Below are 27,486 nucleotides of genomic sequence, written 5' to 3'. Positions count from 1 at the left end.
AGCAATATATAATTTTTTAATAAGATCTACACGCTGCTCATGTAGAACATGGCGATTAGTGTAAAGGCAATTTGGCATTAGGCAAAAACAACTACAACGATCTGGATAATTTAAACTTTTGTTTCATTGGTATCGGTTCCTACGTGGACGTACATAGCTTTCTTTGACGTATCTATTTGACTGATAAAAACAATAAAAAAATTTAAATTATTGACAAATTTTAATTCTTACAATGTCCAACCCAAACTATTAGTTTATTGGGTTACAAATTTTCACAATAATTCCTTATACGTAGTTAAGCTCATAGGAATAATTTTTCACAAATGCTCTACTAAACGGATTGAAAGTCAAGAAAGGAAATGTGTTATTTCTGATGTCGGAAATATGAAAATAATTAAATAACTTAGGTTAAACTAATGGTTTATTGGGTTAAAAATGTTCACAATAATTCCTTATACGTAGTTAAGCTCATAGGAATAATTTTTCACAAATGCTCTACTAAACGGATTGAAAGTCAAGAAAGGAAATGTGTTATTTCTGATGTCGGAAATATGAAAATAATTAAATAACTTAGGTTAAACTAATGGTTTATTGGGTTAAAAATGTTCACAATAATTCCTTATACGTAGTTAAGCTCATAGGAATAATTTTTCACAAATGCTCTACTAAACGGATTGAAAGTCAAGAAAGGAAATGTGTTATTTCTGATGTCGGAAATATGAAAATAATTAAATAACTTAGGTTAAACTAATGGTTTATTGGGTTAAAAATGTTCACAATAATTCCTTATACGTAGTTAAAATCATAGGAATAATTTTTCACAAATGCTCTACTAAACGGATTGAAAGTCAAGAAAGGAAATGTTTTATTTCTGATGTCAGAAATATGAAAATAATTAAATAACTTAGGTTAAACTAATGGTTTATTGGGTTAAAAATGTTCACAATAATTCCTTATACGTAGTTAAAATCATAGGAATAATTTTTCACAAATGCTCTACTAAACGGATTGAAAGTCAAGAAAGGAAATGTTTTATTTCTGATGTCAGAAATATGAAAATAATTAAATAACTTAGGTTAAACTAATGGTTTATTGGGTTAAAAATGTTCACAATAATTCCTTATACGTAGTTAAAATCATAGGAATAATTTTTCACAAATGCTCTACTAAACGGATTGAAAGTCAAGAAAGGAAATGTTTTATTTCTGATGTCAGAAATATGAAAATAATTAAATAACTTAGGTTAAACTAATGGTTTATTGGGTTAAAAATGTTCACAATAATTCCTTATACGTAGTTAAAATCATAGGAATAATTTTTCACAAATGCTCTACTAAACGGATTGAAAGTCAAGAAAGGAAATGTTTTATTTCTGATGTCAGAAATATGAAAATAATTAAATAACTTAGGTTGAAAGTAAGTTATAATTTTAAGTATTAGGATTATACACCATTATTATATTTAAAGTTTTAAAAATTAAAACATATAGAAAACCTCTTATTATTTGCTGTTAGGAAAGGTGAAAATCTCGCCTTTTCTCTACTTTAATATGCATTTATTATAATACTCATAAATCTTCCTCTTAAATCATTCAATTTAGTAATAAAACCGCAATAGAATCCGTTGCGTAGTTTAAAACATTTAAGCGTGTATAGGGCGGGAAGCGACTTTGTACATATTATATAAGGCAGTCGATTTAGAGTTTTTCGCATTTCACATCTTAAGATGGTGAAATTTCAGACTTCGTTTAAGCTCTTGTTTATGACAGTTGTTACGCCAGCTTTGAATGAAATGGATCAGTGAAATGGATATCAAAGTTCGTACTTTCTGTATTGAAAAATGAAAATCGTTGTTTTTTTTCGATTTATGAGTAAAAGATTTCATTGTGTGTGTAATGTTAAAATTTTTTTACATTTAATTAAATTTTGAATTATTTTGACTCCATTTTACTCGCTAAGTGTTACCGGATTGTTAAAAAAACAACTAAATATATGGTGTGTAGGCAAAAACTAGTCATTTATATTATCTTGAACAGCAATTTAAGCTATGTTTATAACATTAGTAGTATGTATGTGTATATCTAATAATTATTAAGTAGAATGACCATGAGGTACAAGTTAAAGTATTTTTTTAATGTATGCATATATCTATCCTATGTATGCATAGGCAAAAGCTGTAGGTAAAATAATAAAAAAAATCATCGCGCCCTCTCCATAATTCATCTCAATAGTGAATAAGTAAAGGGAAATAGGTACTGGGTTTTCTTGAAATATAATATATGTGAATTTAAAAAGAATATAAAATGTAAGTACGTATGTAGGAACAGTATTTACGTTGAAGAAGATAGATTAAATTCAAACGTATAATTTAATGTTAAATTATTAATAGGTTAAGAACATAAACAATATCTCAAGAAATCTGTAAAGAAATTGAAATGTAATTAATATAATTATACGAATATTATATACGAGTTAGATGTAAGTTTTCAATTCCTATGTATCATATTATTGAACTATATTACATACACATCAACACCGTCTAGGAATATTTTGTATAAAATTCTTAAACTCAAAAAATCATAGCCAGTTTTAAAATCTTTTGATGAAAGACTATTTTGTAAACCTTCTTGGACGATTCTAAATTTGAATTTGTCATATTAAGATATTTTTTTGTGTCAAATTTAAGTTTTATAACAAGTTATCGATTAATTTCGAGTTAAACCTATTGTGTGTATCATGCAGCGGTGCCATTTAACGAGAGAAGAAATGCTAAGGGCAGTACGCATGCTCCAAGCTGAGGCTACTCAACGGAGTATTGCTGAGGAGATTGAAACAAGACAAAATGTTATATCTAGGTTATGGTCACGCTACCGTGCTACTGGTAAAGTAACTGAAAGATATCCAGGTGGGAAGCGCAAAACCAATCAACAACAAGACCGATATTAGCAAGTTACCGCAAAAAGAGAACCAAATGTTTCGGCACTTCAATTGGTTCAGAGGCTCCAGCAGAGGACCATTTGCTTGTGAGTGACCAAACTGTAAGGAGAAGGCTGCATGAAGCTTAACTTCATGCTTGCAGACCGCTTCGTACTCCAGCACTACGCCGAGGAAATCGTGGGCGTCGACTAGAGTGGGTTCGTGTAAATTTGCTGTCGGAAGATAACCAGTCGTCTGTAGTGCTGTTTGCCGATGAGTCCCGGTTCGGTTTCCATCCTATCGGGATGGAAACCGAACCGGGACTCATCGTACGTACATCATACGTAGCGTACGTGTTTTGAGATTCCCTGGTCATGATAGCCGTCTGCAACATCTTCAGAAAGTCCATACATACCACGGCGGCATAATTATGGTTTGGACAAGAATTCATCGTGGTCGAAGAACAGACCTCGTTTGGATTAGAAACCACATGGCGGCCGAAAAATAGCGTAACGAGATAATTGTGCCAATAATTTAGCCCCATAGACTAAAAACGGGCCAAGAATTCACGCTCATGCACGATAGCGCCCGTCCGCACACAGCGGTAGTGGTGACGAGTGGTGGTTGTAGGAACAAGACGTATCAGTCTTAGGCTATCCCGCTCAATCACCTGACCTAAACCCCATAGAGCACGCGTGGGACATACTCTAAAGAAGGGCTTTGAAGAATTTCCCTGCAAATATTGCAACGGATGAGCCACTTATTTGCATCTTAGTCAGACCTGGGACAATATACCTACCGCAGCAAGACTTGGATAACTTAATCAAAAGTATGAAAAGTTGTTGCAGGACCGTTATAAATGTCCTGGGTAGTTTTACAGACTACTGATTTTTCATATGACTTTTAAAAACAATAACTTTTCTACATTTTTCACATTTTTCTGAGACAAACATTAATTGTTAATTTGTTAGTTTTACCATTATTTTACGTTTTTTCTTTATTTAAGAATAGAATTGTTTAAGCAAAATAATAAGGTTTATTTTTCAACCGACTTCCAAAAGGAGGAGGTTATCAATTCGTCTGTATTTTTTTTTTTTTTTTTTTTTTTTTATGTTTGTTACCTCATAACTTTTCACTGGGTGGACCGATTTTGATAATTTTTTTTTTGTTTGAAAGGTAGTGCTTCCCGTGGGGTCCCATTTTTTTTTTATATTTTTCCGATGATGGTATACATTTGAAAACGACATAAGTCTTAAATTTGCATTATGTATATGCGCGACAAATCGGTGAATAACTGAAAATCACGTTAACCAATTTTGATAATTCTTTTTTTACTATAAAATATATACTTCAAGGGTAATTTGGTGAAAGTTTGGTAAGGTTCTGAGCACAGGATCCATGACAAAGTAACGGAACGGAAGGGAACGGAACAATTCTGAGGAGCACGTTAGCGATACTCAGTCGAATCTTTTTTTCTAAGTTATTTGGATATTTGAGTCACCTTCCGTAATGTGGTTATGTTTATGTAATTATCATAGTCAAATATTATAATCAACTAGCTACCCACCCCGGCTTCGCACGGGTGCAATACTGATACTAAATATACTACAGAATTTGTTTATTTACGACATCACATTGCACACTTCTAAAATTATCAGTGTTTCTTTACTATATTGTTCATGTATTATATACACAAACCTTCCCCTTGAATCACACTATCTTTTAAAAAAAACCGCATCAAAATCCGTTGCGTAGATTTAAAGATATAGGAACAGAGAAAGCGACTTTGTTTTATACTATGTAGTGATAGAACTCCTATACGGCTCGCAGTTAGTGTGCGATATGGGGCAGAATTTCTTACTATCTTTAATCAAATTTTGTGTATGTGATGTGATGTCATATGATGTCCGAAATATAGTTGGTCTTTTTCAAAGATTTTTTGCTGAGTTCGATTACAGCTCTTTCGAGGGATCCTTGTAGTTTACGCCGCGTGACGTATTAAACATTTTCGAAAGTCTATTTTTGCTTTATTCGAAAGTTTATTTTGAAATTGTCCCCAAAGTAGTTTCTGATTCATATAAACGGCACGCTTAATCTATCCATATTAGGAAAAAAATGTAAGTCTACATCAGCTTCACTTAAAATCAAAAAATAAATAAAATTTTAACAAAAAGAAAAACCGACTTCAAACAAAACACTATTTTAAAACAAATAAAAATATACTAAAAAGTAGTAAAAATAATTGCATATTTAACATATTTTTGAGAGTCCTCCTAGGTAAAATGAAATGAAAAATATTAGACTACTTAAAAGTCGATTTACGATTATATAACGTAGTTATAATTATTGCTATATTTGGAGTCGGTGTCAGCCAACCCTATACTATATCTATCAAAAAACAATACGAGAATACTTTAAGAAATATGTTTCTTACAAATTACCTTTTATACGATATTATACTGGGTCAATCAAGAGGCTCGTATCGTATTCTTTCTTTTGATTGTTGAAGCGTGTGCCCGTGGCTGACACCGGCTCCAAATATAACAATAACTATAACTACGTCATATAATCGGAAATCGACTTTTAATTAGTCTAATATTTTTCATTTCATTTTACCTAGGAGGACTCTCAAAAATATGTTAAATATGCAATTATTTTTACTACTTTTTAGTATATTTTTATTTGTTTTAAAATAGTGTTTTGTTTGAAGTCGGTTTTTCTTTTTGTTAAAATTTTATTTATTATTCTGGAGTATAGTCAGATAAATGGGCTTTATGAAAATATAATCATGTTGCATGTTATCTTTAATAAATTTTGAAATAATTGAGTAATAAATTCAAAATATCCCTAGATGGTGTTGATGTGGTATTTTCAATTAAGAATACTTAAGATGACTAATGAAAAACTAGTGATGAAATCTACACTAAGTAAGGAAATTATAACATCTGTGTATGATATTAATTGCTATGTATTACATTTAATTATCAGATAACAGATGCGAGATGGCTTGCTGGATATAAACTAAACAAAAACATTTCGATTTTATCAATTAAGACTGACTTATCGTGCTCTTAATTTATGTTTATAATATCAACTTATCTCATGAAGTCTCGTCAGTGTGGTCAAATATGAATTCATATGAAACCTGCTTATTAAATAACACTCGAATACAATATGTGTAAGAGACGTATTTGGGTAGCTTCGTGAAATAAGATCTAAACCTTCTTTTTCGGGATTTTCCAGCAGTTGATCATTAACGGGCTCTTTTATATCTGATAACATTAATGTGTTAAACATTTAATAATAATTAAGTAATTTTTAATTGCTGAAGTATTACTAATAGTAGGTACTCTGGCACTCACCTTCAATTATCTTATTATTATTAGACAAAATTAATTAGAAAATTATCCGAACATGCAGGTAAGTAACAAAGACTATAAATTAGTTCTACAAAATATAAGATATTAAATATATAGCGAAATCAAAGAAGAACGTAATCGGTTACAAATAACCATACACCAATACTACCCTACGTGCAAACACGTTAATACATACTTCTTCGGTTAGCTTAATGTTTATAAAGAAACTGAATTTCAAAGATTAGAGACTGCTACATACACGGACTGATACTGAAATAAACGTAAAGAAAATGGAGAGAAAATTCCACAAATGCAAAATAATGATATACGTTATCGCTAGCTATAGAGAATAAAGGTCCCTTTAGCCGTCTCCCAAGGAGGGACGGCCGGAATCAATATGACAGCGTATAAACGCTGGTGTGGCAGGATATCAGCCGGGCTGGGCTGGCTTCGCTCTGCTGTATTTGAGCTTAGGGGACGAGATTACCTTCGTCCGAAAAGGAGAGGCTCCGCTAACCAATGAGTAGAGCAAAGCTCGAAAGAGGCTTTGAAAGTTTCTACACTGTCAAATACGCCTATTTTAGGTATTAACTAATTTTGAACCTTATTTTTGCGTATTATAAACCGTGCGTCATAAGTCAGTTCCTTGCCGAACAACCAATATTTTTTTAGATAAAGCTAAATATGACACATGGCAATTTTTAAAATTTACTATGACTTATCTAAATTAATCTAAGTATTGATCATGGTATTGGTGTGTTTTTGTGTGAGTTTAAGTGATTGTGTAATTACCTACTTATGTAAATTTTTGGCTGAACGTTTATTTCATTTATCTATAGGTAAGGGAGCCTCTACTTTTTCATAATTAAACTTTTTTAACTCAAGTTTTAGTTTTGTTGTGTTTTGTTGAGTAAAAAGATAGTCACCTCCATAGTTATAAACAAATGGCTTATTATCTAGATTCGAGAATATTATATTTGTGCAATACTTGCAATGGTTTTAACTCTTTGATTTTTATTACGAATTTCAAATCAATTGATATGATTATCTTAAAGCAGGAAATAAAAGTTATATTGTAATGCATTTCACTACTATATGAGCTACACGTTTATTATGATTGTTATTATTAAACCTTAATCATCACCGTCGCGTTCGCACCCGTATGCAACCTCCGAGATTTTATTAGAACCCTTATGAACCCTTAAATTGGGCTTTACAGTCTTAACTAAATCAAAACAACACGTAAACTTTACAATAATCGAAAACATTTCGAGGACTGTCAAGTAAAACTCACTTAGGTACTTATTATTTACTGAGAAAGAATAAACAACAATGAATGGCAGAAAATGTATATTTCTTTAAGTTCAAATAATCGAAGGTGGCCGCTACTTTATCTTAAGAATGTTCAACCAGGGATAATTTTTACGGTACTTTTTTTAACAAAACAATGTTCATTGTATTCACATTAAAAATAAGAGGCGTGGGACCGTGATACTTTTTTTGTTTTTAAAATAACGCCGATGATAACATTTACAAGCAATATTGCTATTTTTCAGTATAAGGTAAATTTAAATAAATTTTGTTCTCTTCGTCATAAAGAAAATTAATAACAATAAAAATTTATGAGTAAATTATTAAAGTAGTTAAACTTAGTCTTGTAATTTTAATTATTAACACAAAAATGCAGAAAAATTAGTAGTTCTATTTTTTTTCTGTAGACCATATTATGATTTTTCTTTTATTCTTTTATTGAAAAGAATAAGGACTATGTATTCATAGTGAACAACTACTGTAAATAAAGTTAAAACTGAGTTGAAGTGCTAAAATATTTTAAGAAAATATATAATAATTTATTGTTTATTTTAAAATCTTAAGATTTCTCATTAAAATATCTTGCACATTTTAAAGCATTAGAAAAGTTCTAAAGCAAATTGAATTTATTTTCTATAGCAAATTGAAAAATAATCCTTGAAGTTTAATCAACGACTGATAAGTTATTTTAAATCAAAAAAAAAAGCAAACAAATATTTTAAGACTATACATGAATACGAAACAATTCTAATTATCATCACGTTAAAAAGGGTCTCACTTAAATGATAAGTCTATATTGTCAACAGTTTGACACTGCGACCGCTATCGACCTGTGAAAGGCAGAGATAAAATACTTTACGGAATTCCTTGAGGGACTAGTCGGTATACTGTTTTTCTTATTATTTTTTCGGCATCAACGTTTCAGAACTGTTTTTGCAGAAATTCCACTTCATATCGGTCGGGTGGTCCATTAAAACTGGAACAATGGCCCACTCAGTTTCTATTACCAATTTTATCTGTATTTAACGCAGCTTATGTGAGTTCTGTCGGTGTTTTTTATGTTGAGCTAACGATGTGTAGCCATTAGCAAGATAATGTTTTCTCGTAGGTAATTGTAATTCTAGATTGTATTGTTTCCTATTCCTAACGGCTTCAACGACTATTCCATAATCTTCCTTTAAAAATAATGGTCTTTGACACGATCATAATTAATTAAATGACAAGAATGTCATTAAAAGAAACGAAGATGACTTAGGAATGTCTGATAAATTATCAATTAATATAATTGAAAAAAAAAATAACGTTGATTACAATCAAATCAAAGGAAAAAAAATGAATACTTTACATTACCTTTGAAATAAAAATAGTATTTTTTAGTATTATTGTTGAGTTATTATTAAATTTTACCTATATGGACCTTCATTAAGAGTAAAACATTTCGAAACAATTAAGGTTTTTTTAATAGTAGTTATACGATATAAGTGTCATGTATTCAAATGATTTTTTTTTGTATTTTATACATGACCCTATCAACAATTATGATTGCCACGGTTTACATATCATCGAGAACTGAATGATGAACATAGATTATAAAGATATTCTTATCTTAAAATAAAGGAATGCGTAAAAGAAATAATTATTGCTTTATTGTAAGAATTTTGTCAATTATGTTAGTCCAAAGCCACGGGAGGCAGCCACAGCAGGTTGCCTGCCCGACTAACGTGGAAATAGCTCCTCTTTGTAGGTCGAATGAGATACATTTACTTAAGTTTGTTAACGAGTGAGGTGTTTTACGAAAAAATATCAAAATTACATATATAATTACTTCATTCAATAACATAATTGAAAATGATTCAATGAAATATCAATCAACATGCCAACGAATATAAGCTATGAATTAATTAGTATGCAGGTAAATAGTACTAGGAATAAACAACTTTGTCCAAAAAAAAAAAAACTAAACTTTACTAAAAAATTACAGGAAGAGAAAAATAATAAAGAGAACAAATATTAATGAATTATTGTTATTTATCAAATATATTATTATGCAGACAATAGTACGTACTCATTAGATATATTTTAATAGCACAGCGGCTGTTTTTTTACTGTTTATATTCTACATCTTGAAACTAAAACATCCCTTCTGATGTTTACTTACATCACATATCCTACTCTCAAATCGTCTTAAAACAATACAGTGACCAATTGATGCAATGTCGAATAAACTTGTTAATGTTTATTTACTTTTCATTGAGAATTATTTAATCTTACATCGAGCAAAACGAAAAACAGCACGCCGCAATGTTTGTAAACGAATACGAAAAGACGGCCAAGAGCCTTGAGAAGTACAGCCAACATGTTCCATCCTAACCCATTTACACAAGGTAAATTAAACTTTCATCACAACATGATAGAATTAAACTTCAAAAGCAAATTTAATTTTATTTCTTCCTAAATAGAGTATATAAATGACCTTTATAGCATGACTAGTAAGGTTCAATTTAGAATCATGTATCAATCTAGACCTGGAAACTTCGGTATTGGGCATCCAATTTGTTTACCGATAAATCACGCTCATTGTTTGAATAAATTTCTATTTCGAAGCATTAACGTGAAACATTTGCCACGGGATTCGCGTTAAACACTGTTTCACCGTAAACGTGGGAAGTGCCAGCTTAATGCGCACTTAAGAACAGCTTTTGTGTAATAACAATTTCCATCATAATATAATATTGTTAGAATTGTTTCTTAATCTAAACATAAAGGAAATCAAACAACAAAATATCTCTATTTTAGTCACGACACACGTAAGAAGTTATTAATTTCTTTTTTTAAATGTTACAAGTGATATAATAACTTTATAAGATACCAAATACTTACTATTTGTTTATAAGTTTAGCGTTATTTAAATTATAAAATGCGATAAAAAAAAAAAACAAACAAATTATTTTGGCTCTTTCTTCATAAGTGTTACTAATATTAATTAACTACAAACATACATGTAAGTTATTTATTAATTATATGTAGTTAAAATACGCAAATATTATCAACACTAATGTGTATTTAAAAACCCATGTTAGAGCACCGTGGTGGAAAATCACCAAGCCTTCCTCCAGGCACAAGTCCAGCAAATGAGCATTTGTAGACTTTTACTTTTATGTCATTTTTTATCAATTATATTTAGTTATGTTGCTATGTTACTGTGTCTTAAATGAATAAAATAACGGATATCATATTTTATACATTCTAGATTTATAACAATGAATGATGGCCTGAATGGAATTCGACCACACCCACTGCCTACAGCGGCCTCGAAAAAAAAAAATATTTCGTTAAGTTTATTAATAACTAATAATTATTTAATTTAAATTAAATATTTTTAAATACGATGTGTATCTATTATTTGATTTTCCATATTAAAAGTGCTGCTATTAAAAAGATTCATAAAAAACAATTTAGGTAAATTGTGATAGTTGATTACAGGACTGCTATTTGTACAACAAAATATTTATTCTCTATTTAATTTTGGATAAGTAGCACGAACTGTTTTTATTTTCGGTACAATTGGATCAGTCTGTACTTTCAAAGAAATTATACGATTTTTGAAAAAACTCGCTCACGACCTTTTATATTGTCTATTTTAAAACCCATGGACGTGGTTTTTGGAGTACAAAGTACAAACAATTGTATTTTTTCGCTTAGTTAAAATTCTTTGACTTTGTATCGGACATGGATGTTCCGGTTAGCACTTGCATAGACTAATTAGGCAGGAAGTGCTACAAGTGTACCGCTTGGGGTCGCACGTCACTTTGTAGAATGAAACAGTGAAACAGGTGTGTAAGGAAAGTGCCTTCTCTGAATCGATCCACATAAGATCATCGACGCACCTTCTCCCCTTGCCGTAAGCGTCTCAGACAGTAAAAGTTTTCAAAAACACCTTATTGTAAAGTTTACTTAAATCCTGTGGCGCCTCCGAAGAAATGCAGAGGGTACCGCTTGTTTTTTTAAGTTCTCTTAAGCACCATTGTGTCCCATTAATACCCCTTGGCTTATACCAATGAAAACACTTTTCGTGTTAATTGTTCATTCAATATCATAGTAGTGGCAAAATGTGTTTAAAAAACCTGAGGCCGCATTTACAAGGATTCGCTCGACAACTGACGCTGGTGTTGAGTTCGTAAAAATTATTTACAGGGCCTGGGAGGAGTCACAGGATGGATTTTTTGTGATTTATCTAAGGCCTTTGATTGTGTGCAACACGAAACCTTGGTCAGAAACCTACGTCATTATAGAATCAGGGACACTGCACCCAGTCTTCTGATTTCGTATTTAAGCAATCGGATTCAGAGGGTTGATGTAAATGGAAAGAGATCTCCCTGGGCTCAGGTTATTGTGGGGGTCCCTCAAGAATCAATTCTTGGTCCATTTCTCTGCCTTGTTTATATAAATGACCTGCCACATCTCTTAGGTGATAAACTCGAGATAGTATTGTTTGCTGATGATACTTATTATATTCTTTAATTTTTAAAATAAAAATTTTTAAAAGAAAAATGTGCGCATACTGTAAACAGCTAAAGCTATCTAAGCTAAGCTAAAGCTATCCATTCTCGGCCAACTAAAATCTGGATAAACTGGCTGTTGTATCCCAGATCCATGGTAAAAGTCTCCTGGTCCAGCCAGATTCAAAATATAATGAGACTTAATATTCCGACGGTTCTGAGATAATTTGAGGAATACCTAAGTGGTGTGAAGGAAGCTAGTTAACTATAAATAAAGACCAACAGTAATTAAGTGCTTAAGAAGAATTTGTAAATACTATCAAACATATAAATGCTTTTACTTGAATAAAAAAGACATATGAGTAACTAATATTTATTTCTAATTATTCGAATTAATCTAATATGTTTCTTCAATCAAGAAACTTTGGATAGACTTATTGTACTTTTCTGGTAATATTTCAGCTAACTCATTCCTTGTTAGCCAATTGGGTTTTGACTTCTTATCAGTTTCACCAGATTCATAATTTGCATAGTAGAAAAATACCTGAAAATACAGTTTCGAGTTATACACATCATAATTATACAAACTATGCTTCATGCACTTAAACATTTATGTATGAGTTGTTGTTTCCTGTTGTTTCCTTAAGGAAATTCAATTGGTCATTGGAAAGGCATATTGGCCAGATCAGTTCTTAGAACATTAGAACAATGTTTGTCTAACATGCTGGATTTGTTGCAAAGCCTGGTAATTCTATGCAGACACATTGACCAGTGAGGAGTGAATAATGGTGGAAAAGTAGTAAAATGTAATTTGTCTATTGTGTGTCACTCAGTTTGTTTAGAACTTTGCTTAGAATTCTATCTATGGGAGAATAGTGACTAGGTGGAATATAATAACTTCTAGGTATATTGTGAACGGTTATTCAAGTCTTATAAAAATCAATAATAATAATAATAATAACAAAATAATAGCTTATTTCAAATCATCAATGAGTATCAAACTAGAAGGATTTATCTTACATACATATATAAATAAACTATTATACCTTGGCACCAATTTTGCCATTAACTTCCGAAGGATATTTATATTTATAAAAACCACTTGGAGCATTTGATAGAAATTTTACTTTAATACCAGAACCACAGTGTTCTAAAAGTGTTCGTTCAGCTGTCTGGAAAAAAAGATAATATAATGTTTAAAAAATAAGCTACATTTTTCCAATCAATTTGAAGATAAAAATAGTAATTAATAAAGTATTTCAAAATAATAAAACCATTATTAAAATATCATTACCTGTCTTAAAGTCTCTCCTTCTGCCCATACTCCGTGAGGAAGAATAGTTTTGATCTCCTTTCCTAATTTCACTTGAGTTACAAGCACCAGATGCCTTTGAAGAAATCTATCATGAGTACTTTTATCACCTTTTTTATCTGCTTCTGCAAGGGTATTTTAAACAGGTATATGAAATTCATGATTGCAAAATTAATTATCTAAAATTTAAACAGGTAAAACTACAAAGCATACCTAATTAATTATTTTACATACTAAAACTTCTTAAATGTGCTGCAATTTCTAGTAAAAGTTTTATGTATTGTTAACTATTATTTTTCAATAAATTATGCAACCTTAATATGACATATCCTTAGCACTACTGAATGTTCTATATTATTATTATTGATCAAAATATAAATATTTATTTTACCAAGAACCAACATTACTAAAATGAAGGAAATTCAATAGACTAATGTTATGATAAATAATTCAGATTGTAACTGTTTATATGACCCTAAATTAAAACCATAACTACTACCTACTACTGAAAAAAAAAAACTGAAATATGAAAACATGAAGATATCTAAATACCTGTTTCAATATTGGCAAATTTAAAACTATCAAATTCTTCCTTAGATGCATCTTCAAAATCCTGAGCTGTTATTTTACTGACAATATCCAAATCAACATCTGCCGATTCATTTTTAAGAAGTTCTGCTTGTACTCTGAAATATTTTTTTTATTGTAAATTTTAATCAAATCATATATACGATCACACATATTATTATATTTTACTTACTTATCATTCTCTTTTCTAATTTCATGATTTGATTTAAGACTTTTTTCTACTTCGATATTCCCCAGCATGTTTTTGAACTTTTTTTGAATATCGTTGAGTGGTGGCGTAACTACTGGTAGCCTTTCGACACATACTCCTGCTACTATGTCCCAAGACGATTTATCTGCAAGCAACAATCAGATATATTTCAGATTAATTTTGCTGCTTAACTAAATAGAAAATACAACAGTATTGACATTATTACCTCGAACCAATATTCTATGACTTAAACATATTTCCGAAAGAAATAATTTTCTTAAAAACATCTTAATTGATACGGAAATTGCTAAATTTCGTATTGCTAACTTAACCTATATATTTAATATTTATATTAATAAATTGGAAAAAAAAGGAAAATCAAAAACGAGAATGACATTGACGTTTAACAAAATTGACATTGGAATCAGGTGTTGCTACAAATTAAAATAATACATATATTATCGGTATTCTACGATATATACGATTTTTTTACTCTTTTAATTTATTTCAATTGACATTAATAAAATTATAAAGAAGATGATTAAACTCCATTATAAGAATGAACACTTCGTACAATTAATTAAACAAAACAGATTGATAAGTGCTGTGTGATAGATAAGAGCTAATATCGCATTAGCGATATTAACACAAACATTCACACTATATTATTTTAAACTGTTATTTTTGCAAAAGAATGGAACGTTGTAGTTTATAAAAAATTGACGAACTTGTATTGAAATATTCTTTATACCTTTTGTGTTATACGTTGAAAAATATGTCTATTGACAAGACAATGGGTCCCCAATTACTAAATTAGTGACCACATCCAAAACTTTCCCTTAGCATTTGAATTGTAAGAAATTTTAACATTTCTTTATATCGGCAATGTGCTAACAATAAGTCCCTCGTGTCTGTAGTCATGTAGTTACTGGTTCGATTTCAAACCGGAATACAACATAGTTAATATTGATGTTTGAGGGTACAATATCTGAAGAGTAGTACGAATGGTACCTACCCAGACATAGTACAAAGCCGTTAAAATTTACCACTAAAAATAGTTAGAAACATTTTAAAAAATGTTATTCATATTAACCATCGAGTTACGTTAGAATCGTTACGACTATTCGAATGATTTTCCATTCAATTAATAGTGTGTACTATTAAATTGGTTTTTAAAAAAGTACCTGAAGTTATCCCAGTTCATAAATTTGAATATAAATTTATGGTCAGCTCGTAGCTGATTTTCAATTCAAACGTATGCAAATATATGTCATAAATATTTTGCATATGTATGAATTGAATATGATATGATATGATTTTGTCCTATACTAGCGCTTATTGATTGTTCTGAACTTACTCAATTACAATAATGATGGCTTTAACGGGGAATCTTATTTTATAAGAAATATGTAATGATTCCCTATTGGAATTTATGCAAACTCTAAGAAATATTTTTATAACTTTTAAAACCTTTCAAGAAACTTAATAATATTTCATAATAATCGATTAAATTTCGATTTCATTAAAATAATCGATTTATTTTTAGAACACTGTCAATCTGGCAACACCTTACGATCTTTTCCGGCTCTCTGTGTCACTGAAAGTAAGCTATTTCTATAATTTGAAAGAAAAAATCGAAAAGAATCCTTTAAAAGTTATATTAATTTTTGTGTTGTGATGCAGATTTCAATTAAACAATATACCGCACATAAGTTTTGGGGAATATTTCAATGTTTTTCAATAAAAACAATATTCCCCAATGACAAAATCGGATAGGTTATGTTGATCAATGTTTTATATTTTTAGGCCTCAGCATGAAGCAAATCGTTGCTAATCAAAAAGTGAAAATCCCTGAGGGGTTGACTGTTCATGTGAAATCAAGACTAGTGACAGTGAAAGGTCCCCGAGGAGTGCTGAAAAGAAACTTTAAACATTTAGCTGTGGACATTCGCATGGTGAACCCTCGGTTATTGAAAGTGGAAAAATGGTTCGGATCCAAGAAGGAACTTGCTGCTGTAAGAACAGTATGTTCCCACGTTGAGAACATGATTAAAGGTACGTAGTGTAGATTTTGTTTTTAAGTTAGTCTAAAATTTTAAAGTTCCTATATTTAATATAACATAGAACGTTAAAGTGTGTTGCTACAATCTGCTTCTCTTTTTTATATATTTTGTTCTGTTTTCCTTGAAAGATACGGTCTAAGCTGAATTAGAATTAGGTTATGAATTGTAAATTAATTTATTGACAAGTCACTAGAATAGGAATAATGTAGTTTTTTTAAAGGAATCAGGTTTATGAATATTAACCTAATACTACTTACTAACTGATATTTACCTTGCAATAGTGGTCACTGTAAACATAATAATTTAAAAGAGGTCAAGAAAGTATTTAAACATCTATTCACATCCATTTTTCTTTGCAGGTGTCACTAAGGGATTCCAATACAAAATGCGTGCTGTATATGCCCATTTCCCCATCAACTGTGTCACCACTGAAAACAATTCAGTTATCGAAATCCGTAACTTCCTTGGAGAGAAGTACATCAGAAGGGTAAAGATGGCCCCAGGTGTGACTGTTGTCAACTCCCCGAAACAGAAAGATGAACTTATCATTGAAGGTAACTCACTCGAAGATGTTTCTAGTTCAGCAGCACTCATTCAACAATCCACAACTGTCAAAAATAAGGACATCAGAAAGTTCTTGGACGGTCTATATGTGTCCGAGAAGACAACTGTTGTAATGGATGAGATATAAGATCATTAAAGTTTTAAGCTGAACGAAATCTTTTATTTACTAATTAATTTTGTTTTGATTCTAATAATAGGTTACTTCTTCATGTTTTAAGTTCATTCAATAATGGTGAGCTTATAATTTAAACAATTACCCTATTAGTATTCAGTTGGAAATAATTTTTAATCCTTTTCAAATAGAAGAAGCATTAATAATAGCCCAGTGTTAGATTAGCACATGTGAGAGATTTATATCTTTAATGTTTTCCCTAAACTAAATTAGAGTGGTTAACACTTGTATCTCAGACAGCAAGTATAGTTGTCAGTTGTTTATGCTGCACTTGAAGCCTTGTCATGTTGGATTGCTATCATTCTTGCTATAGGAGATGAGGGAAAGTGAACTGTGATTTGCTCAAATTTAGTGCTAGTCTATATAATGTTGTGTTATATTGTGTATAGTGAATGTTGTCGTGTTGAACTGTTTTTTTTATAATAATTAATAAGGAATAATAATTTAAATATCAAAAAATGAAGTATTATGTAGTAATTTAAAAAAAATGGTTTGTATAACTTATAGATATAATAATGATGATGCATCCTCAAAAAAGCACTTATTGCTAATTACAGGTTTTTTATGAAGGTTTCAGTACTCACTAAAAATATTTTTAATAATTATTTCATTATTAATAAGCGATATCAAAGAGTATTATTTAATATTGTTATATACCTATATACTCTTAAATAACTTTAGGTCATACTGAACCAATTGCAATGAAAGAAAACGAATATTTCTATTTGCTACCACAAATAGTTCTATTATTTTTTAATTTAAAAATAAAGCAGATCACAAAGGCCTGGATTAAAAGCCAGGATTGGCTAATAGTGTTCGGGTTTTTCTTTTATATCTTAGTACCAGTCCCTGTAAGATGAGTGACAACATTCCATATCTCCAAAGTCATGTAAATCTGATGGGTCTGCGCTCTTTCCAGTTTCCAGTGATATTGGATTTGACAGTGCGGGAGGGATACCTTCTATATTGGCCACAGGAGTGCTATCCAGACAGGATCACTTACAACAACGATGACTAACGAATATCCAATCGTAAAGGATTACGAATGTGGCCTGCGACCTCTTGTGACCGAAATAAGTCAGGAGGAACATGAGAATGGTTTAAATAATGTTTACTTATCTTGTATCTATCTCCGCACTTCACTTACGGCCGTTTTCAATAACCTATTGTAAGGTTTTCTTTAATAATTGCGGGAAATGTGAGGTAGTTTTACTAGTACAATGTTTTTATCAACTGGCCACATTGGTGGCCGCTTGCATGCCGCGAGGCATTCGGAACGGCCACCTTGGAGACGCGAACGCGGGAAGCGTGTTTTTGGAAAGTCTGTTTAGAGTTTAAAGTTATATTTTGAAAGTATAGTGATTGTCAATTGAATATTAGAGTTTAACTACAAACTTCGTCGACACCTACTGGAAAAGCGTTTTTACATCTCAGAAGCCAGGGATAAACCAATCCAACAAGTACGCGCTTACAACTTAATTATGACCCACACAGATCGATTGTTAAGTTTCATAGTTGATTTTCTCGTTTGAAAGTATATATTAGGAACTATATGTTATATAGTATTAAAATTTATAGTATAATATTTTAAATAAGGAGAATGCTTCCTCTAAAAAAAAAGAAAGAAAATAATACGCGAGAGGGATTGTTACCGCCTAGCCACGCGAATATTCGCATCCGCGAATTTCCCGTGGCCAGGCGCTTATATAGAGGAAGTTGCGATTCCCTTTCACACATTGCACGTTGACCACATCGTGAAGTCGAAAAGAAGATTCACACATACTATAAATGTCGTGGAAATAGAGCGCTACAAAAGGACCATACTTGACGAGTTTTTACACTATGTTTAGTTGGAGAGTTGCCTCTTCAAAAAAAAGGTGGTATGTAATTTATGTAAATATAGTTGAAATATTTATAATAAAATTTGGTATTAATTAAATTGAAATTATGAAAATGTATTTTACAGAATAAATGAAACAATGGTACTAGATAATCGTTCCATTTGTATCTACCAGCACGTAGTTTGTCCGATATTGTATTAGTATTGCTTCATTTGGTGACAGACGACATAAACTTGAATGAGTTCGATAATTTTTAGGGTTCTCTACTCTACTAGGGTACTCTAGAGGAAAAAAAACTAATAAGATCGGTTCGTGGTCAGTATGTCTGCCCATTATGGCCCTTTTCTCAGGAACGCATATGAAGTTAAAACTGAAAAAAACTGAGTCTGCAGTCCCTAGGTAGGGAAAGCTCAGCCACATGAGTCCGAAACACATTTGCCTGGTTTTTTAATATTTATATTGCTGAAGTGGCGCATTAGCATCGACTTCATTGATTTCTGTATTTTTACCGAATACTTTTTTTTTAAATTTCATAATATATATTTAATAGATAAAGATGAGTATTTTTACCTGCTATGTATGTATCTTGCCATTTTCACACAGGAAACCCATTAAAACAAGTAAAATATAGTGGAAAGGTGTAAAAAGATAATATTTGCTATATAAGTGTCAAACAGTACCTTTTTACTTTAAACATTATGCAGTTATGTACGTAACGTTATACAGAGTATTAGGACATAAAAAAACACTGATTGAATTTTCAACGTAAATAATTTTATTCAAACTAGTCTATTGAACATCACTAACTGATAAACATTGTACATCTGCAAATATGGATTTTGATAATGTTTCAGTTAGATTGTTGTTAAAACATTATTAATACTTACAATTTATTAATATACACAAATTTAACACATTCCATTAATTTAATAGAATACCTACTTAGCACAATAAAATAAATAACTATTAAAACATACGCATTTGTTAATAAATCAGTGTAAAAACTTAATTGTAACTTGACAGGTATACACATTGATTAAGAAATTATATTCAAAATAATATATTCAATAAATTGACTTTCATAACTTATTGTTGTATGTTTTACATACAGTGATTAAAATGTTTATTTATTTACAAAGATCTTGAAGTAAACTACAACGACGAAGACACATTCATACATTTGTTAAGTAGTCATTTGTCAATTTTCCATGCAACAAATTGCTGAATATCTTTGGTAGTATGAAAGTACGCACAAAACAATGATTGTCATATAAGTAAAACGGAACAGTTTGTCGCGGTTTCATTAATTAAAAATCAATGAATATTTGTCATGCAAATTAATATTTTCTAAATTGCGTTAACATGGCATTATTATAAAGTAAAAATAATATTATAATATAATTTTAATAATTTAAGTACAAGCGATAGTAATCAATTGTAATATTTTTAAAAATACTCATTGCACTTATCAATAAACGAGTTTGGTGTTCAAAGATTATCTTAAGTAGAAAGTGCTCGCGTATATTGCCATATTTGCAGATGGGCATACTGTTGTTAAATAAAATTCTCAGTAAATTAATGTCAAACACGATTGGTGAGACATTTCACGCCGTATAACACAATTTCTTACTATAAAAATGATCAACAAACAACTTCGCACCTCGTCTAAGTAAGTGTTAAAGGGACTTCGGTATGCACAATGTCATGAGATTCAATGGCTACATTACAGATTGCTGCTTGAGCAAATAATTCTGGTTACATACTCCTTAGCCTAGCCATGCAGGACGCGTGAGGTGGGTTCGACTATAGTATCATAATAATCTTTATAACTAATATATATTATGTCATACTTTACTGTATCATCCAGTGCACATTTTTTTAAATCGATAATGATATTTTATTATCTGTGTACATAATAAAGATTTTTATATATTATTTGATAATGCTGGCGAAAATTCACAATTTACTCTAGCAATCTGAGTTAACAAATTAACATGAACAATATCATTTTTTATTTCTACAATATACAATTCATTTACATTAAATTGAAGCATATAATTTGTTTTGTCAATAAATATTTTTATTACACCATGCAAACATACTATTTGAAGAAATATAAACGCTAGATTAATGATTAGCACAATAAACACAAGCATAATATACTACAGTGAAAGCTTTGTATTATAAAACTGTTATCACGTTAAATAGCTGGAACCGTTTCTGGAGATGTAATTTATGCTACGATTGATAGAAGGTCTATCCAGCGATTTTTATAAAATTTTATCGCTATATCAACAGATTTAAAAAATACGTGACTATCTATAGCGCTTCGATCCTAAGAAACGATATATTGCTTAGATGAGGCGAGTGTCGACCTCGGCTTTATATTGCTTCACTCGTTCCACGGCGAATACCCGATCACGAAGTTTAGGAGATTCTAAATTCATTGAACGTATTGCTTTTAACTAATCGATAATCTACATACCAAAGCGGACGAACGAGTCGGTACCAGAACTTCGTCAATTTTGTCGTAACTAATTCGAATATAAATTTATTAAAATCTTCTTTTATCATCGTACGCCTCAAGGAAAAGTCAAGTTTGAAGGAAATAAATAAGGGATAATCTAAATTTTCACATGACGGTCTTCGGCCTAGTTTCTGTGCAATACCCTAAACGGTACAGGAATTAGAGTCAAACGGTGCGTATGGCACGCGCGGCTCACAGCGGGTCGCGGCGCGGCACCCACACGGCGGGCCCGCTCTCCGCCGTGATCACCGCCTTCACTTTCGCGTAGATCTCCTCCGGCGTGTCGCCCGTCACCACGGCTGAAACAGGCCGGGGTCAGTGTGTGCAAGTGGGGTGCAAATCGTTGAGGTTAGGACAATGTCATGAGATTCAATGGCTACATTACAGATTGCTGCTTGAGCAAATAATTCTGGTTACATACTCCTTAGCCATGCAGGACGCGTGAGGTGGGTTCGACTATAGTATCATTAACTAATATATATTAGTTCAAATCGTTGAGGTTAGCTCAACGATTTGCACCTAGCACCTCTATTCAATATAATTAGTACTCACCTATTGTTTTTAATCAATAATAAAAATTATAAGATACATATATTCGTAAAATAGCAAAATTTAGGTTCAGCTGCAAGGTACTGACGATGGATCAATTCTAAAAATGATCGGAGAAGGGGCACAATAAAGGAATGAAATAAATATAGACATTTTGCTGTAAGAAATTGGGAACTAAAATGTTATGTCCCATTTACCTGTAGTTACACTCGCTCACTCAGCAAATACAACAATAATAAGTATTGCTGTTTGTCAGAAGAATATCTGATAAGTGGTTGATATCTACTTAGACACACACAAAGTCCTGCCACCAAGTCTGATGTATAATGATTAATGCTTTACCAGTAAAATATTCGGCGAATTCTTGCTCCATCTTAAGAGCGCGTTCGTACGTTTTCTTCGCTTGATCTTCGGTCATTCGCTTCGTCATTTCCCTGCAATGATAAAAATATAATAGCATATTTTTTTCAAATATTTTTTTGATTTGAGATGATAACTAATATGAAGGTTCTACTCACATTATAGACTCTACACTCTTTGGTTTAATAAATATGGCAATGGGATAGAGTTGCGCAACTTGTAACCTCTTAATAGCGTTACCGCTTACATCCAAAATGCAATGTTTGCCCTGAAAATGTAAGTAAGTGATTTAATAAATAGTGTAGCAAATAACATCTCGACTCATTATTATAAAAAATAATAATGAGTCGAGATGGCCCAGTGGTTAGAACGCGTGCATCTTAACCGATGATTGCGGGTTTCAAACCCAGGCAAGCACCGCTGATTCATGTGCTTAATTTGTCTTTATAATTCATCTCGTGCTCAGCGGTGAAGGAAAACATCGTGAGGAAACCTGCATGTGACAAATTTCATAGAAACTCTGCCACATGTGTATTCCACCAACCCTTGGAACAGCGTGGTGGAATATGTTACAAACCTCCTCAATGGGAGACAGGCCTTTAGCCCAACAGTGGGAATTTACAGGCTGTTGTTGTTTTGTTTGTAACAAATAAGGCTCGTATTGTTGCGATGGCGGATTCAACGTGACGTACTTTCTCGGCCACCTCCCGCACGGAGGCCACGGAGGTGCCGTACAGGTTGTCGTTGTACTGGCCCGCTTCGATGAACAAGTGGTTCTGTATGTCGCGCTCCATCTGCTCGCGACTGCCCACGAAGTGGTAGTCGCGGCCGTCCACTTCGTAGTCCCGCCGCGGCCGGGTCGTATCTGTTGGTGGCCGATTTTATTGTTAACAATTATCGCGTTCGTACATTTATAGTCTACTTTACACATACATATTCGTACATGAAGTCCTCTTAGAACACTTTTTGATTTTAAAATGTTTACTAAGAATCAACATAAGCTTCTTGGTCATTTGATATTTAAACAATAATAATTTCTAAAGCTCTAAATATGGTAAAGATTCGTTTTGTCTGTGTAGCTTGCTGTATTATGCTGGATACACAAAAAATAAATTTAAAAAAGTACTCGTATGATATTGTTACCTAATAATAATAATCATAAAGTTAAATCTTTTGGAATATGTAATTTGAGGCCGTAGATATACGAAATTTACGTAACGTTACGTTACGTTACTCACGAGGCACGCAGCTTCCAAACTTGTCAGGGAACTCTGATATAAGATCATCGTTGATCCTATCTTTGAGTGGACCCAATATTATTACTGGTCTCGTGTAACTAATAGTTAACTGTTGAACTGTTTCGTATGACAAAACGGCTTCGTCCTGACCTGAAAACATAAAACAAACAATATAAAACCTCTTTCTTTACATGATTTCTTTGCAAACTAATGAATATTTACTGAAAGTATTGCTATATTATTAACAATTTACCTTTGGATTGTATGAATAAGGATAACAATTTTAATTTGAGCATATTTTTAAAGCGACTAACCTATACAAATAAGAACTCTAGCAAATTTCCATTACATTTTAAATATACAATATTTTCAATGATAATTTGATTTTATACATCTTTGGTTTAATCGTGCGAACGTGCTCTATGATTAATTGCTATACAAAATTACTAACAATATCATGTGCAGTATTGATTATAAAATAAATCAGATATTTTTCATAACTAATTTCAGTGCTAATACATAAAGCAAAATAAAGTCGCGATTTGATCATTATTTGTACTGTCAAAGAAACATACAAGTAATGATTAAATTGCATGACTTTTTTCTTAGCATTATTCCATAAAGTCTAAGTCTAGTAAGATTACTTTACTATATTACAATATAAAATATAATACAACTAACTACGGATAATCTCCATATCTGTATTACCAAAGTTATTACAAATCTTTTTTTGTGTAATTTCTCCGGTTTTTCACTTTCCTTACCTTTTTGAGGTAATTTGGTTTTGTTTTAATGTACGAAAAATGTTTGACATCGAAATAATGTAATCATAACATAAGACGAATCAGCGAATAAAAGACATGCTTTACAAAATGATGGCAACTGTATAAACCATTTTCGTATCGGCCAGAATTAAAAATTTAACGTATTATGGCACGGGGTAATTAAGTTACTCTTAATAAATATGAAATACGTATAGTTGTTAATTCTGACTCAATCTTTCTGCATAGATAAGCATGTTTCACACCACTGAAATATAACCTGAAACTAATAGGCTAAAAAAGATATTTATAGCGTATCTAAACATCAGAAGCGACACAAAATCTAAGTTCTGAAATAAACCAACACAATAAATCTGAAGATTAATTCTGAAGCCCGAATGGTGTTTGTCGGTAGGTCGATACATTGTTGTGGTCATGCTCGTGACGTATGTATGTCTAAGGCAAAGCGCGTACAGTCGTGCGAGCATGCGCGGCGCCTCAAGCATCAAGTGGTGTGATAGAGGCGGCTCTAGTGTCCTCGTGTGCTTCCAGTGGCCCACTCTCCCTTCACAAGTTAATAATGACAAATTTAAAGTCTACGCCGGCGACCCGTCGTTAAGACTAGAGAGCGCGACGTCACATCTATTTGTGAGTGAATAAAACTTTCGTGGGTTCGATGGATATATTCGTGTGCGAAGAGGCTATTAGAATCGTCGCGTTGTATGAATTAGAAAAAAAAACTAAACATAAAAATATGACAAATAATATAAAAAAATCGAGTGTTATTGAAATGAAAACTACATTTCTAATTGATGATCATAACCAGAATGCGGCAGAATGCGGGAGGTAAGGTATCGACTACGGCACTCGCAAGCTACGCCTCACTCCCAAAACTTACTCTCGTCCTCGAGATATATGAGCGTTATCTCCTCCATCATGGGAAGTTCCACTCGGTACAAGATTTCCCCTACACGTAGAAAAATTCACGTTATATACATATTGGAAAATATTCTGTACTTCGCAAAGGGTCCGTGTCATGGAGAAGAAAATTGTTTACTGACTTGTTTTATGTAGCGATCTTTCGGATTTGTAAATTTTGAAATTAATAATCAAAGCTCCCGATAGTACTCGTGAGGTTTTAGCGTAAGTACATACGTCGGTCTACTTGATGAGCAGCTCACGTAACACAAAGGATAAACAAAAAATAATGTAGGTATACAAGATACGATGGTGGGTGCGACACGTTCGCTCCGGTCAGGCAACTAGAAGCACAGGACGGCGGCCGAACGTGTGTCAAACCAAACCGTGTGCTCGCTGCACTACACACCTAGCGACATGGAACCGGCATGTCCCGACATCACACAACCGTACATTAATTGTATAACATATTCTACAATACATTCGTATTGGCTTAAAGGCAGTCGTTACAGTTCGAAAGAATTTGACGGTTATGTGACTTAAGACATTTTCAGATTTGTAACAAACAATAATTCTAACCACAAGATAGTGTGTAACAATACTTCTCTCGCGTCCGGTACGCCATTTCGTGAAGCAACAATCATATTACGCATTTACCTACTCCAAATTATATTACTAAATTTACTATAATTAATTATGAAGCATCATCATGCTTTCCATAGACACTACAAGCGTTAATTTACTCACACCGATCCAATTTAAATAACATTAAGGTAGTAGAAAACAAATTCACTAAATACAACCTAAATAATCGATATTTAACTCCAACGATTTGTAGGTGTACAAAAACATATATATTTGTGTTCGTCGATTCGACGATCGATATAAGAATAATTTCATCTGCAGTGTCAATACAGCATAATAATTACCCTACAAACGAAACAGTCCGAGCACGATCTTGTCTTTTACCAAGTTGGAAGGAAATTTTAAAATATTTACGTAATATATTTAGAAGAACTTAGATGTTTAGACAATGCGTCATTTTTAACGGTTAGAAAAAGCACACAGCTCCAATTAAAACATTTTTATAGTGATAACATTAGCAGCCGAATGAAAAGTTGCGTACACTATCGTCGAAATCTTATCGATCTGGTATCCTTTAGTCGGGATATCGGGCGTTTACATTCATCAAAGTCAATAAACATTATACAATGCTATAATTATGGAACAAAGGATTCAGTTGTAGGCTTATATTCATAATTTTAGCTACACACCTTTTTCACATCTTAATAAAGATTAATTAAATATTTCGCGATAAATGTGTATTGGATGATTATAACGCGGACACTCTTAATGAAGAGTCGCAACCTTTTCAAATATTTTATACGATATATTTATTGAGGTTTCGGCTTCATGATTATTTATTAAATATGCAAGAGACAACTTTAACTTATGTAATATTATGAGACTTAATGTCTAATTATAAAAAATAACAACAACAGTATGTTTGTTTCTTGTAACCATTTCGAGATCGATAAGACAACGTACGGGCATAATGACCTAAATACGAACAGCGGAATAGCGAAAATAATATTGATAGTAATGAAGGATATATTGTGCACTCACCGTCTGCGTTAGTGTCCTCTTGTGTGTAACAAAGCATGAAAGCTGTAACAAAATCGTATATTACAACTTATGACTCCGCACACCGTGAGGGTGAAGCTGAGAAAGATTCCGATCCTTTAGTAGAGACTCGTGTATTTCAGTTATGTCATTACCTCAATCACATAGAGAATGGACCGAGTAACGTTCTCACAAATATACCATATCATTAGAAAGACACAAAGCACAAACAAGACAAAGATAGTATGACCAATATCAGAGCATTCTTGGTGCAAGGCAGTTATTGAAAGAATATTAAAGTATATCTTAAATCATAGATGAGAAACGCTTAGTCAATTCTCTATATCTTTAATAGATATAAAACAGTTTAGGAGTGACTTATGACTGCATAACTGTTATATTTCAATGAAATTTTACCTCTTGACAACTTTGATTAGATTATGTTTTGTGTATTAACATTTTTTTTAACCTTTATGTATATAAGACGAATAAATGTCAATTTTTCTGTCGTGGAATAAAAATTTTCAAAATATACAACTAGCATTATTCCTATGTGAGTTCCATGTTGATATAAGTGAGTGAAAGGGATATAAGCGTTTTGTGTAAGAGTGAAAGAGAACACAGAAAAAAGTGAGCTGCATATCGCATTATCCTTACCAGTGTAAGATGTTCACTAAGATTCATATAGATGCTGTA

General features: G+C 31.9%; 3 protein-coding genes across 17 annotated transcripts in view; 1 reads left to right on the top strand and 2 right to left on the bottom strand.

Annotated features, from left to right (window-relative positions):
• Nucleotides 1-12,443: 12,443 nt before the first annotated feature.
• On the bottom strand, nucleotides 12,444-14,603 carry LOC124531827 (39S ribosomal protein L46, mitochondrial). Its single transcript, XM_047106365.1, has 6 exons — nucleotides 14,401-14,603; nucleotides 14,157-14,319; nucleotides 13,949-14,082; nucleotides 13,379-13,521; nucleotides 13,131-13,256; nucleotides 12,444-12,628 (listed from the first exon to the last, which is right to left on the bottom strand). Exons 1-6 carry the CDS (start codon nucleotides 14,459-14,461, stop codon nucleotides 12,482-12,484), a joined length of 774 nt encoding a protein of 257 aa, XP_046962321.1. The 5' UTR covers nucleotides 14,462-14,603; the 3' UTR covers nucleotides 12,444-12,481.
• A 1,107-nt stretch (nucleotides 14,604-15,710) lies between these two features.
• LOC124532010 (60S ribosomal protein L9) lies at nucleotides 15,711-16,951 on the top strand. Its single transcript, XM_047106628.1, has 3 exons — nucleotides 15,711-15,777; nucleotides 15,981-16,229; nucleotides 16,597-16,951. Exons 2-3 carry the CDS (start codon nucleotides 15,989-15,991, stop codon nucleotides 16,926-16,928), a joined length of 573 nt encoding a protein of 190 aa, XP_046962584.1. The 5' UTR covers nucleotides 15,711-15,777; nucleotides 15,981-15,988; the 3' UTR covers nucleotides 16,929-16,951.
• A 2,615-nt stretch (nucleotides 16,952-19,566) lies between these two features.
• The window catches only part of LOC124532110 (disks large 1 tumor suppressor protein), a 29,847-nt gene continuing 21,927 nt past the window's right edge, over nucleotides 19,567-27,486 (bottom strand). For 11 of the 15 annotated variants that reach the window (XM_047106794.1, XM_047106796.1, XM_047106795.1 and 8 more), the window contains 7 exons: nucleotides 26,794-26,835; nucleotides 25,148-25,216; nucleotides 23,489-23,638; nucleotides 22,943-23,115; nucleotides 22,409-22,518; nucleotides 22,233-22,324; nucleotides 19,567-21,640 (listed from right to left, as the gene is read on the bottom strand). In XM_047106794.1, coding sequence (XP_046962750.1) covers nucleotides 21,534-21,640; nucleotides 22,233-22,324; nucleotides 22,409-22,518; nucleotides 22,943-23,115; nucleotides 23,489-23,638; nucleotides 25,148-25,216; nucleotides 26,794-26,835 — 743 coding nt within the window. In that variant the 3' untranslated portion in view covers nucleotides 19,567-21,533. The remainder of the gene's footprint in view (nucleotides 21,641-22,232; nucleotides 22,325-22,408; nucleotides 22,519-22,942; nucleotides 23,116-23,488; nucleotides 23,639-25,147; nucleotides 25,217-26,793; nucleotides 26,836-27,486) is intronic. The other 4 variants (XM_047106798.1, XM_047106808.1, XM_047106799.1 and 1 more) reach the window with 2 other exon arrangements.

This window comes from Vanessa cardui, chromosome 8 (assembly GCF_905220365.1).
Source record: "Vanessa cardui chromosome 8, ilVanCard2.1, whole genome shotgun sequence".
Taxonomy (NCBI): domain Eukaryota; kingdom Metazoa; phylum Arthropoda; class Insecta; order Lepidoptera; family Nymphalidae; genus Vanessa; species Vanessa cardui.
Note: the sequence above shows the minus strand (reverse complement) of the source record. Positions and strands in the feature narration are given on the sequence as shown.